Here is a 14202-nt window from a genome sequence, read left to right on the forward strand (position 1 = left end):
TGTTAATATATTATAACTTGCTCAAATTCTCTGGATTTTAAGTAGGAATCAATATTAGCTTGCCTTTCCCAATAAAATTGACAATATTTTGCACTCTCGAATGCTGATGCAATGTATCCGCACACATATTTAGTGACCTAACATCTATTAAATTCCGGTCAATGGCGATTTATTTCATGCAGCGCAACCCACAATTACATGATTCTGACTCGAACATGGCCATAATTTGACTAATTGAATTAAGATAAAAGAAACGCTTTTCACATCCAAAATATCACGAATGTCAAATAAATTTGACAGTAGCTAAACATTCTGTCAATTGTATTCCAAACCAATAGGCAATAACGCACAACAGCACGAAAAATACAGTTTTTAAAGAACCGTAACTCTGAGCAAGAGGAACCCTGATTATTTGCGAGCAGATGAGTGTGGTTAAACATGCCAGGCTTCTCTTAATAACGAAGCCCTCCTTTAGGGAAAAAGTAGGCAGGAAAATAAGGATTCACAGAAATCAGATCAGTAGGTAGATAATTAGTTTTCTGAACGAAATAATTATCTCTGCGTAAACTTAACAGCTGCGGTTATACATGATTTCACGTTAATTTACTTATCTAATAGTGCATTCTGCAAGATCGGAAGTTATCTTTAAATCATAAAGTATAACGACATGCATATAATCTAAATCTGTTTCAGTTTTAAATAAGTTAATCATGTTGCAAGGGAAATTTTGCAATTAAGGCAAATAAATAAAATACAAATTAAGCATATGTAATACAGAAGAATTTTATAATCTGCTAGATATCTGTCTTACAAAAAAAGGGTTGACGTAATCTAAATAAATCGAACTTTTCATACAAATCAATGTCATATAAAATCTGCAACTGTACACAGTTATATAAGCTGGTAGAAAATTTGACCAAGTTTTGTTCAGATTTATTGAGACATCGAATTACTTACTTCAACAATATCAGGACAGGATAGGAACATTCTTTCTTCCTCCAGATTTCACTTCAGGGACGACTTTTCAAATTTACAAAAGTTTGCAAGTCTCAAATTCAAAGGGGGTATTGTCGGCAATTAGCCTTTACTTTGCTACCGCCGCTAGCCTGGTTGTCTCCATTACTGAGTAGTCTGGTCACCCAGCAAAGTGTATACATAGTAGCAGGTATTTGTACATATTCTGGAGAATGAGTATGAAAAATTATCTCATTTTCTTCATTTATGTGTAAATATGGTGATGGCCTCGTTAATAATTGATGGCGGGTCTAATGCGGAGAAAGTTGATCTACCAGGAACGTCGCTTTGTCGGCTTATGCGGTTTCTGATGGTGTCGTTAGTCCAAATATGAGTGGATTACATAAGTATTAGCACACATTTGGGATGGCGACATTAATTTTTACTCTGCTTTTGGTTACTCTGCCCCTAACCTCTTTTCTGAGTAATAATGCACTCTAAATAATGCCAAGAAACTTTTCGTACTGAATTGATAAAAGTTTGTTACCAAATCATGCTATTTGCTGCATTGTTTGATTTATATTATTAAAATTTTTAAAATTTTCGGAGTTCATTAATGCGAATGCATAAAATTGGAAAATCCTTAAAATCCAGTTGCTGTATTGAGTGATGTCAAATTGGTGAAGCATATTCAACGAACATGTGAAACTTTAATACCACTTTTTATAAGAATTATGTACATTTTGAATCTGTCGTAGTTAAAATTCCTCAAGTATATAAAATGTAAAACTTTGGTCTTATATTTTTAAATTTAACCATGTTAAGTTAATTAATTTGTATGTACATAGATAAGTTTGTCGTAGATTTAAAAACTGATTTAAAAACAGATCACATTCGTTACGTTTGGCACGAATTACAAAAAAAAGAAAATCCAAGCACGGTCAACGGTGAAATTGCACCATGGAACAAGATATAGAATTGCAGTTTATTGAAACACGTTATCGCGGCACATTAACTCAAAACGTAAATTCGTAGGTGCGTTTAGATCTAAATTTTAAACAAGAGGAAAGCAAATTGCTCCAAATAATGGAATTTCAATGTTAAATCGATCAGGTTGTCGGTCAATAAGTTGCAAAATTTTAAACAAGTAGGGTTTTTTATGGACAACTTTGAAAAGGATAAATTCGATATTGAAATGAAATGGGTGCATAAATGTCAAGGTTGCGAATCAAATTTCACTTTTCGGTTGAGAATAAAAGTGAAAGTCAATTCGTTTAGAGGTTGCCGTAATTTATTGCATGCAGTTTGATGGCCTAGTTTTGAAATGACGTCGTTTTTAATCTACTTAAAACACTGGGAAACAGTCAGTCCAAGAATTATTCGATAACGTAACAAATTGTGGAAGAAGGCGACGCCCGGAATCTCTTCAGTTACAGTTACAGATTATGACTTGCGGTAAATTTAGAACTTTTTTGTATTTGCATAAATCATCTCTGCACATCTGTTAAATGATTACAAAAATCTGAGGGAATTAAAATGTATGCATTTCGTACTTTCAGTTGAATCCAGCGTCTGAGTAAGATTTCCATGTCTAACACGATTCTCCCAATTTTAACGCGGCTTGTAGAGTTGCATAATTTCCATCGTTCTGTCTGCAAATAAGGTAGATAAAATAAACTCGTATTTTTTCCTTGGAGAGGTAAATCTCCTCCTGTTTGCTTTTACTCGAGGTCAGATTCTCGTCAATATTTTACTTTGTTAGTGGCGAACGGCGGTTTAAATCACTCTCTCGTCTCCTCTGTAGTAAAATTGTGTCGGATTTTGTGCCTGGTTTTGCCCTGTTTCGGATTATGTGTGTCGAATCCAATCCCGGTCATGTAATCCTGTCATTACTCTCCGCTCAGGCCTAAGCCAAAGGGCGACGGAGGTGGGTGAAAGCAAAGGAGATGGGAGCTTGATGCGGGGCTGACGTAATGTGCAGCGTAATGTGTGCAGCGAGCAGAGTGAGAATAATCCAGGATTGGATTGGAGATTATAATTTCTCGGATGGTTTAGGTACTGGAGTAACGCACTCTTAAAAATTTGTGGAATTTGATAAGCAATGAACCAATAAATTGATCTGCGTCATTCAGAGTCTATTCGTCGTCATTAAATAAATTGAGATAACTAAAAAATCTTGTATTTCTTATGACAGATTGGTCAATGAATCCTAGAATTTTGGCAATATTTTAATCATGGCAAACTAAATAGGAATGTCAACTTAACTTTGTGTTTCTTAATTTCTAAGGGTGGCAGGGATACAAAATTGGGCTCACCTCTGACCCCGAGACCTTTTCAACCTGTGATCCACTTTGGATCGGATTTTGAATTGAGTACCTATCGGCGAGGCCAAGTTTAAAGCTGAATTTAATTACGTGACGCAAGCGAGGGGATGAATTATGATAACGAAATTCCAAATTTGGATACTAGCTTTAATTAAGTTTAGTACAAAGTTTGTGTAATTGGTCGAGTCAAAGAATTGGGATTGATTATATCCTCACGTAAAATTTGAAATTTGAAAAATTAAGTTCGTCGTTCCAACCCACGAAAATTACGACAGCAAATTATCCTACATACACACATATATTTGTTCCTACAGAGATCGGGTGCACTACTAGATGCATATATTTTGCACAAAAAAAATAATTGCGAAAATTATAAAGCTTCGTTGCCAAAATCGGAGTGAAATGTATCCGTGTTTTATGTATCTAATCAATGAGTCACACTGTTTTAATTGATGGGCAAACACAGGAAAACGCTTAATTTTTGTGGCACCAGGGACCCATTAGATATTAATGGACACCATAAAAGACATTAAACGGTAGTCATTTCCTCGTATTCCTTACAAATTACAATGATTAATCTAGTTTTTTATTTGTTTTCGACGTGCATGCACATTTTGCATTCCATAGACCAGCTTATGTACAGATAAATTTTGATCGCTAATATTTTATTTACAATTTAGTGACGCTATATTTTGCCTCATCAACTTGCAATCTGTCAATAAATGTGTTTATTTAATGTATCTATTAAAAATTTATTAGAACGTCCAACCTGCCCTGATTTACTTATGAAACTCCAAAAACTAAAATAGTCCAAAAACTAAAATAGTTTTCGTTTTGAAAATTATTTTTGTTCAAGCATGAATAATCTTGAATTACCACATTATCGAACTTCAAATAAAATCAACAGCTTTCCAGCTAGATATATTTAGACTTTAAGTGAAACATTTACTAGCATAATTATTGGTGTCACCGTGAACTCGTATCCGACCTCGTGTTTACTAACCTCGCACTTTCAGCACTCCCATGTTTTCCGGGTGAGATGTTTAAATTACGAGGTTAAATTTTAATCCGACACGACATTCGGTGTTTTGTGGAAGTAGAAACATGCAAATCTATTTATTTAGCGGGCCCCATTAAAGCCAGCCTTTGTTCTTCCCTGTTTGTAATTTGGTTTGAAGAGTAGCCTGCAAATACCGGCGGGCATTTGGATCTTGAATTTACAATGAAACGCGTAGATGACGAAATTTGGCCGCACATGCTAATCCGAGCTTTCACCCTAATGGACAAATCAACAATGAATTCGCCCATCAAGCGGAATTTTTGTTACTTTCCTATGAAAATATTTTCTTTGCCTGGGAAGAGTGAGCAATTCCTGGAATGAGGGCAACCACTGTGCATAAAGAGTGTGATCGATTTTCAGGAATTTTCGACCTTTGACCCAGGATGAATGATTTGTCTATTTGGCTTCGCATCAATGTACCCAGCCAACAATTCTTTGTGTTTTCGGGATCAATTCGGCCACAATTTTCGACCTATTCGGGATCGATTTCTTGACGATTCGTACAGAAATCCCGAAGAAATCGGTGGGAAATGTCCGCAGAATCGTACAGATTTCTTGACGATTCGTCACGAATTTTTACGTCGAATTCTGTACGAATTCTTTGCGATTCTTGCAAGACTTCGTGTTGATTTCTGATAGAAATCCTAATGTTTTTTATACGAATTCTGCCCGAAATCACTACGATTTACATTGAAATGAAAAATTGGATAAATGATTTGTTCTTTTGAATTATTTTATTATTGCTTAGAATCTAAGCCTTAGATGACCATAACAAAAATAAGCTAATTATTTGTAAATTAAGTATGTGATGATGGCGAGGGTAGGTTGTTGCTGACTGGCTGTTTCCTGTGAAATTAAAACAGGTTTTAAATATTTTGCACAATATATTGATAATAGCAAAAAACTTAAAAATTTGAAGCAAAATTTTATTGCAAAATTTAATGGCAAATAACATAAAACTCACTTGTTGCTTGTATACATACGATCACGGGCCTTAGTAAACTCCTTCGAGATTCCGTCATCAAATTTTGCAAGGTCAGGTAGAAAAGGGGTCATCAGATTTGCTGCACCCCCTAATAATTAAAAAATTGTAATAAATTCAAGGGAAGAAATCTATCCTAATTATATACAAATAATTTGATTCTCCTTAGTTATTCCTACTTACTGTAAAGGACATCTTTGATATCCGCCGGCGTAGAAAGCGAAAGCTTTTTCTTCATTCCTTTTAGACTATATTTGGGCAATAAATCGTCAGTCAGCAATTTTTTCGGCACCTTGCAAATTACATCGACTTCCTCTTATCCTCTCACTCCTCCAGAGACGATGGTGATCTGAATACCCCAAAGAACAATTACCAAAAGCAAAACGAAATAGAGATAAAACTTCCTACAACATTTTACAAAATCAAATACTTACCAGGTCCGAATTTGGAGAGAGGATTTATTACTCAGATAAATTTCCAAATTATAGTTGTTCTTTAAAATCCTGTTTCTGTCTGATGGAGAGCAGTAATAAATTGCGTGGCCTCATGGCCACCTCGAAGAACAGACTTCGGCCTTAGCTAGAATTCCTTAAAAATTCGTACACTCTAATTAAGATTACCGAAATCTCCAAGAAATCATGACGAATTCGGGCTATCTTTCTGTCTAAATTCGATCAAGATTTTCTTTTAAGAATTCGGAGTGAAATCACAAAGAAATCGGAACGAATTTCGGTCACCTTTCGGCCTACATTCGTTGAAGATTTTTCTGTGCGAATTCGCAGTGAAATCGTATCGAATTCTTCAAGAATTCTGGCAGCTTTCGAGCTCGGTATAATTTCGACCTGTTCGTACAGAATTCTTTCAAAGAATTTTGGCCGAATTGTTGGCTGGGTAAGCTTCATTTCACATCAATGAATGAAAGCATGCATTTCACGTGTTCATATGAATACATGTGAAAAAATTTAAAGTTTAAGTACTGATCTGCCAACGTCACGTGATGGTGGTGACATTATTTATGCATGTTCAGGTGTGGTCAGCCTAAGATGTACTCGTAGACATAGCTTTCTTGGGGTTGATGATGATACGAGAAGACCGGAAATGGTCCAAATTTTGCCCAATTCTTCGCCTTCGTTATGAATTTCGTGGTCTGTCTCCGCACGAGTTGGTTGCTTCATTGATATCACGACAGAAATTGGTGGCCTTTGTGTTGATCAAGAGAAAGTGGATTCGTTCACTCGCTTGATTTCATCCGCGTCCTCGACTTTCACTTTGGTTCCGGGTGAGTCACGGACCGTGGAATGGACTGACCATCAAACGAAGAGGGAGAAACTAATGGCCAGTCCACCAACAAAACAGGGCAGTGAATGAATCAACTGAGGAGCTCAATTCCACTAAAAGTTGATGATGCTCTCCTTCCTGCTTATTTATCGATACTTTTGTTAATACACAAGGAGATGAATTATGACCATGTTTATTTCTGACGGGAATGTCTTCATTTTCGGAGGGGAAAAGATAAAACCGAAGAGTATTTTCCACTCTGAGTTTTTGGAAACTTTCTGACAAAATTGTAAGCGTCTAATATAAATACATTTAGAGATGGGTGATCAAAATGAGGACTTATTTCTTAATAAATTACTGTATTCGGTGTAAATAAGATGGAGCAATTTGTATAAACCGTGCGTTTATTATAGACATGACAATTTCGGCAAAAGCGTAACATCCGTGTGGTCCTACTTTGAAATAAAATTTTAATTTATTCATGTAAATAATCGAAATTCCACTACGTGAGTGCCTAACATTCGTAATCACTAAATTAAATTACTTGTGGAAAGTGGTCACACACTTTCTGCACGACCTTTAAGAAGGGTGACGAGTGGGTGCGAATGAGTTGATTTGGAGGGGCGAGAGGATGAGACCCGTCGGCACCAAAAAAGTACACTTCACTTCACTTTCATTCAAGTGAAAGTAAGTGCATGATATGATTTAGGTGAGAGTAACGCTGGAAAAATAGGGGAGACTTTCTGGTCAGTTTTTGTATTATTCTTGGGAAAATTGTACCTTTTTTGTCGATAGTTCATACTTTGAGACGAAAATATTTAGTTTTTGGCGTTACTGCAAAACAATTCAGATTCAACTGCGAAATGTACGATGGACTGGGTCTTTATGTTACCTAAGTAGCCCGTGTTCAAGCAGTACAATCTAGAATTAAATTATATTGATATGTATTTTTTTTAATTTTTTAAAGATTTCAAGTTCTGAAAAAAATGTTTATTTATATTTATTTAATTACTATTTATTTCTCGAGGGCTTCGTTGTAAATAAGGCGATGGGGACATTATAATTTCTCCACGTTATTCTGCTTAAATATTGCAAATATTTGTACCCATGCAAAATGAATATATCAGTGCAAATGAAATAATTTATTCGACTCATTATCTTTTAATGAAACAGCATGATAATTTAGGGATTTGACATTTCTCGTCTTACATAATCATCATCTAACATACTCCTCATCAACCATAAAAATACTCTGTAAAAAAACCTCAGGAATGTACAACACGCAACAAAACAAAACTTCTGGAAAATAATTTCTTGTGGTAAAATTTCTGGTCGTGATTTCTCACCAGTTTAAAGTTTGGTTTAAAAGGATGCATCTGGTTTGTCTTGACCTCTGAAAATGCTCACCACTGTTTGGTCCCATATGCAAACCTCGTTCCCATTGTTTTGTTTACTGGAGTTGGTCTGGTTTATGGCGATGACGGCGAGGCGAACTTGCCTCCCTCGTGGACCGAGAAAGTTTAGTTTCCTCGGCGAGTGAAAGTAAATCCTGCCGTGGTGGTCTGGTCGGCTTAAAGTTTGTAGGATAAGTTTGGCGTGGGGAAAGGGGGGAGTCAGACACTTTATGGGATGAGCTGACTATTATCTTATATGATTAATGTCGGCTACGACGATGCAGATTTGGGGGATCCATACGTGAGAATTGTGTACATAAACCTCAAACTAAAAAATTCAGGATAAAGATTAAGACTTTTGGATCTTCTGGTTAATCATACTTCTGTATTAATGACGAAGACAAAGAGACGATTAATGAATGTTTAGCAGATCGAATTTAATAGGAAAAATTCAAATATTTAATTTTGCGAAATGCGGATTACTTTATAATTAAATTCTTATATCGATTGTACTGAAGGAATCTTTCACAATTCTTGAAATAAGAGATCTCCTAAAATATGTAACCGTGAAAAGGTGAAGAAAATAATGAACTGTAGAGCAAGCATAAAAAATCTTCCAGTTAATATAAAATATATCTTAAAATTAATCTTTTAGACCTAATCAATCTGAAAACCTTTATCGTCGTGAACCTTTACCATTTTGTGCATTGCTTTGGAATTTTGAGATTCTTAATTTTACCGTTAACAGAAATAATAGAAATGAGTAATCCAGTGAAATTAGCTCTGGAAAGTTAATCAGTTTTTAACATTTGTTTCAAGTAGGAAGTTGATCTTCTGTGCTTTACATTATTCATGTCATTTATGTATCAAAAAATATTACTTAATAAAGCGTAATCAATTCTCAAACTGTTACATTCACACATAAATATCAGGACATAGCTACTTGATCCAACCAAAAATGCCAATTTTTATCTTATTGATTGACAAACTTTTATGTAATTCCACTAATCAAATCAAGTATAATTGATCATCTGTCTGATAAGTTTCATGCTAAAAATAACTGACGAAATTAATTTTATATTTAAGTATTTGGGACAAGTTCCAAGTTCGGGCATTCCATCTTTCCATCCACTTGCATAGTTCCAGTAATTATGAAGGCTGTCGGGATTTTTCTGGTATCGCTGGCTTCCATAGCGGCCAGCACTTTCAACGGTTCGAAAAATGGACTCAAAATAAATTTTATTTTTTATATTCCTGAAAATATTTACATACGTAGATCGAGCAAAGTATGAGAGAATAGTGGGTGGTGAAGTCGTCGTGCATGGAACAGTTCCATACATTGTTAGTCAAAAATGCTTGCAGTAAATTTTGAAGTTCTTTCTGAATATGATTTTTTTAGGTCAGTCTTCGATGGAGGGACTCCCATTTCTGCGGTGGGAGGTGCAGTTTTTAAAGTTGTATTAATTTTTGTGACGTAATATAGATTAAGTTCATTAATTTGTATTCAGCATCTTGAACGGCAACACAATCCTGACTGCGGCTCATTGTCTGTACGGATATGAAAACGATCCCTACGTCGTTGTCGCGGGGGAGTGGTCCCTCAGTGGAAACGATACGACCGAACAATTTAGAAATGTTACGGCTCTTCGGGTACTAAATTAGAAATTAATTTTATCCGTAACACTTTCTTAGTGTTTTTTGTTCCATAAAAAGTTACATGCTGGATATAATGACCGTACATTTGTGAATGATATTGCCCTCATGTGGGTAAGTTGCCTATCTTTACTTTCATTTTATTAGCCAAATTGGCAATTTTAAGTGAGTGAAATTTTAGGTGGACCCTCCTTTCCAATTCAACAATTACGTTCAAACTGTCAACCTCCCACCTGCAATGCATAACGCAACTGGTACATAAACTAAAGCACTGTGAATAATTCGGTAGTACGCTATTACCATGAGGTTGATACATGTTCTTGAGACCTATACCCTCGTCGTAATAATTCATTCTTGATTAGTAGTAAATTTAGTACCATTTTGGTGGTATTTTTTTTTACTTAGTGGTTGAATTTTACCAGTGTGGTGACAAATTACGATGTACCACCTGGTTACAAATGTACTACGACTCGGTAACAAATTATTACCATGGCGGAATATATATGTAGTAAGCATTTGGTAATACCATGTTGCCGGATGACTGAACGACAAAATCTAAACGTTAAATTGCGCAGGAGATGCTCCCGTGTCTGGCTGGGGAGTTGAGGCAGAGGGAGCATCCGAACTTTCCGATAAGCTTAAAATGACAACGATTCACATTATTGACGATGCCACGTGTAGATCCGAATTAGGTGGAAATCCCAATCAAGTCGCTGATTCCATGATTTGCGCCTATTATAGACCCTCCGGTGGGAACGATTCTTGTCAGTAAGTGTGCAGCAATATGCTAAACAATAATGCGCATAAAAATTATATTTATCAACGATTAAACATTTATGTTTATTTAGGGGTGACAGTGGAGGTATGCCAATATATGTATGGGATAAACATCACAGATTAATGTACCATTTTACTGAAAAAATAAATTACTTGCCTATAATCAAGGCCCATTAATGGCACTCGATTTGGCTCAGCCATATCAGTCTGGCATCGTTTCTTGGGGTAATTTTTGAGTTCTATTTCATATTAAATTATCGTAACTTTATATTCCTTACTACCTGTAAATATAGGTTACGGATGTGCTCGGCCCAACAGTAAGAATCCATCAATACTTCATATTTTATTGAATTTCAAAAGTATAACAACTCTTTTATGAAAATCACAGTGCCCGGAATGTATACAGAAGTTTCGCATTTTATCAATTGGATTAGTGCAAATATCGGGGGTTACTAGTTAACACATTTACTGCAATAATTATGGTCCTTCTCACCATACAGATTTTGAAACCTTGATAAGCTAAAATTCACTGTCATTCATGATGACAAAGTTCATGATCGTGTTTGTAAATTAAATGAAAAATATTGATTTATTTATAACAAAAGTTACATCAGTGATCATGGGTGATGTCACTATGTAAATTGTGTTGTCGTTTAAAATTAACAATACAATGGCAAGATAACAAATCCAGTTTTTCCATTCGAAGATTTTAATTAGCAGATAATATATTCGTGTGACAGGAGTTATTCAGAGATAATTCACCTTTGCATATTAATTTACGTATGTATTTAATAAAGGAACTAATGCAATTAAAAAGATCAATTTTTGTTCGTACCATTTGTTATGCAACTTATTTATAAATGATAAGTCTTCAGATATGTGATAAACATTCCTGCTTCGTGCTTGGTTATCGTCTGTATAATTATGCTAAATTTTGAATACATGTCTTATGACACCTTTGTTACACAAAAGATCCAGTCTGGTCGAAATTGATTCTGGAAAATTAATCAATTTTGAACATTAAGTAGAAAATATAATCTCTGCGTTCTGTTTTTTGTTTAACTTTGAAACAGGAGACAATCCGTCTGTTACCGAAATTTAAGAAGGATGATTAGAAATATTTTACCTAGATGAATGTATATCAAACGTTGGATGAATTATTTTCTTCGTTTTTTTTCGACGAATCCAATTTGAAGAAACGTCTCTAAAAAATTAACACCTACTTGCTTACTTGCTTACCAATTTCTTTAATTATAAAAAATGTCCATGATTTACGTAATACGAATTTTCGATAATATTGATCCTGGTGTTCCACTGTTCAATTGAAATGTGAATTCCTCACCAAAAATACAGAGGCAAATTCAACCGAGAAAAAAGTTCAATTCGTCTGCTTGCCGACCAGCAAGGTACATATCAACTTTCTCCCACAATTTTGTTATTTTCTTCCTCTCTGTTTCAAACGGAGATCCATTAACTCTTGCAAATCGTTCCCATTCTCTTAAATCCCCACAGCCGGTTATACAACTCGCTTTCCCTCTTACTCTCTCCTCCTCAAGATTACAACAAAACAGACAAATTCTGCTCCTTTCTCTTTTAGATGAGATAAGGAACGAATTGTAAATGATGTTCTTCTCTCCTACTTGTTGTTTGTAGTGTGAGTCCATCCTAGCAAAAAGTAGGCAGAGAGGCAGATAAGTTGTGCTAGGGTGTCGTACATGCGTATTTTTTCACCAATTTTTCCGCGCAGTGAAAAATCTAGAAACCAAAATATCCTGCGTACATAGATTTGAACCCGGTTTTAATTCTTGTCCCGGCTTCGGCTTCAGTCTCACTAAACTTGTTAACTGCTCATTCGAGGGCTACATAGTTTAATAGTTCAAATTTGATTTGCATGCTTAAAATACTGGGAACATTTAAATGATAAAAGCTTGGTCCTTGCTGCGCAGAAAATACAATTGTTCACACTAATCACACCAGTTACAAGGTCTGCACCGACAAAGACTTGAACCCTCAATATTTTGACTTGATATTAAACACCAGTAGTAAAAACTACCACGTTAGTCGAAACCCTGTCGTTTTGTTTTATCCAGAAATGTGCCTGGCCAAGGAACGGACTGGTAGTTGCTGGAGAGTAGTTTAAGCTGCGAGATAAATTTGGGGTAAACGAAGTAGAGGAAATAAGTTTACACGAGTTTAGGGCCTAAGCCACGATGGGCCAAATCTCTCCGACAGAGAGACAATCATCGCGGAGAAAGTGGGAGAGAAAGCGGAGTGGAAACAATAAGAGAGATCGTCTCAACTAAATTTATTTATACGTGAGCACCAACAATTCTGTTTGGCTTATCGAATCAGCAGGAGAAACTTGAAGGAACAGTTTTAGATTGGACAGGCGTTTCTAGCTGGATACGTTTCTCGGAGGACGGTGAAAGTAAGAGGTGAAATGGATAAGGAAAGATTATACTGAAATATTGAAAAAACAAGACAGCGTCTCGATCCTAACCTTTTTTCAAAATCACAAAAAATATTTTCCTTTTCTCGACGAAACTCGAACAACGCGGTGAGCCATCTCGAAATTACGTCGCTGTTTATTAGGATCATATGTTCGAAGGATGTACGATGAAATTTAATTGGCACTAAATATCTGTGTTTATCATATCATAATTTTTTGGGATTACCGATTTTCTTCTTGACGGCATTTTTGGAGACTAAATCCATTCAACTCGATTCGTTGCGTCCAAATGCGTCCAAATTCCAAATCTTTTCAGATTTGGAATTTGGAGCAATGCAAACTGACTATTTTAGAAAATTGAATAACCTACAGTAAACACTCATTAAAGTAATTAACATCTACTAAAAGTTACCAGTGTCATTCATTTGTCTACTATTTGGAATTGGATGTTTACTATTTTTCGTAATGTATTTTCTCAGAGAACCCTTCAATCATGACTTTATTTAAATGTCGTCACATAATTTTTTCCCTAACCTGTGTGAAATCAAGGGTGGAAAAACCAACTAAAATGCATCAATCCTAGTTAACTTCTAGTTGTAAATGGAACTAATTCCACATGTTACGAAGAGGTAAACAGAACGACAAAGTTTATGCTTTTGTCCTAAGTTGTATCGTCTCGTGGGTGGTTGGGAGTGAAAGTAGCGAAAATCAACAACACCCAAGGCGTTCATTTCACTGAGGAAAACGAGACCAAATCCCGACCACATGCTAACGAAACAAAGTCTTCTCTCCTGTACCAACTAACTAACTAACTGCATGACACCGACAAGATTCTTGTTATTGCTACACTTTTTGAAGTGAAAGTGAACCAGTGAGCTTAACCAGGACGGAGCTGTGTATTTGGAATGTTTTGCTTAATTTTGTACAAATCGTGCGAGTCGCATAGAAGAAGGTGAAGTCAATTCAAACTCCACACTCACTTTACAATTTTGTTTATAACGATTTTTGTGAAGACGATATGAAGTCAAATTTTGTTTTTCATAGTTCATACAAGTTTTTATCAGATTTTTTCAAATTGGTAAATTATTTTTTAGAAGCCAGTTGATAATTTTTATATTTTGAAACTTTCAAACTTGTTTCCTCATTTGATTTCTGGAATTACAGTTCCTAAGTTGCAAAGGGGAACTTATTTTTTATCGGTTCTTGAAAAAAATTGGGTATTCGATTATTATTTCGACATCTTTTCACAATATTGTCGCTACTCTGGAAGTTTCCTGCTTTCTCCCTTCTCTCCCCTTACTTGGCTCGCAGCGGTGTCGGCATTTGTCTGG

At 35.6% G+C, this 14202-nt stretch overlaps 1 protein-coding gene across 1 annotated transcript; it reads left to right on the forward strand.

Moving 5' to 3' along the window:
* Positions 1-8874: 8874 nt before the first annotated feature.
* Positions 8875-11244, forward strand: LOC110862169 (trypsin-1). Its single transcript, XM_022111346.2, has 11 exons — positions 8875-9204; positions 9269-9333; positions 9392-9432; positions 9501-9642; positions 9706-9759; positions 9827-9899; positions 10221-10413; positions 10494-10507; positions 10591-10647; positions 10716-10739; positions 10811-11244. The coding sequence occupies exons 1-11, from the start codon at positions 9144-9146 to the stop codon at positions 10876-10878; spliced, it is 792 nt and encodes a 263-aa protein (XP_021967038.2). The 5' UTR covers positions 8875-9143; the 3' UTR covers positions 10879-11244.
* The last annotated feature ends 2958 nt before the right edge of the window (positions 11245-14202 follow it).

The sequence above is a fragment of the Folsomia candida genome, unplaced genomic scaffold (genome assembly GCF_002217175.1).
Source record: "Folsomia candida strain VU population unplaced genomic scaffold, ASM221717v1 Fcan01_Sc049, whole genome shotgun sequence".
NCBI classification, from domain to species: domain Eukaryota; kingdom Metazoa; phylum Arthropoda; class Collembola; order Entomobryomorpha; family Isotomidae; genus Folsomia; species Folsomia candida.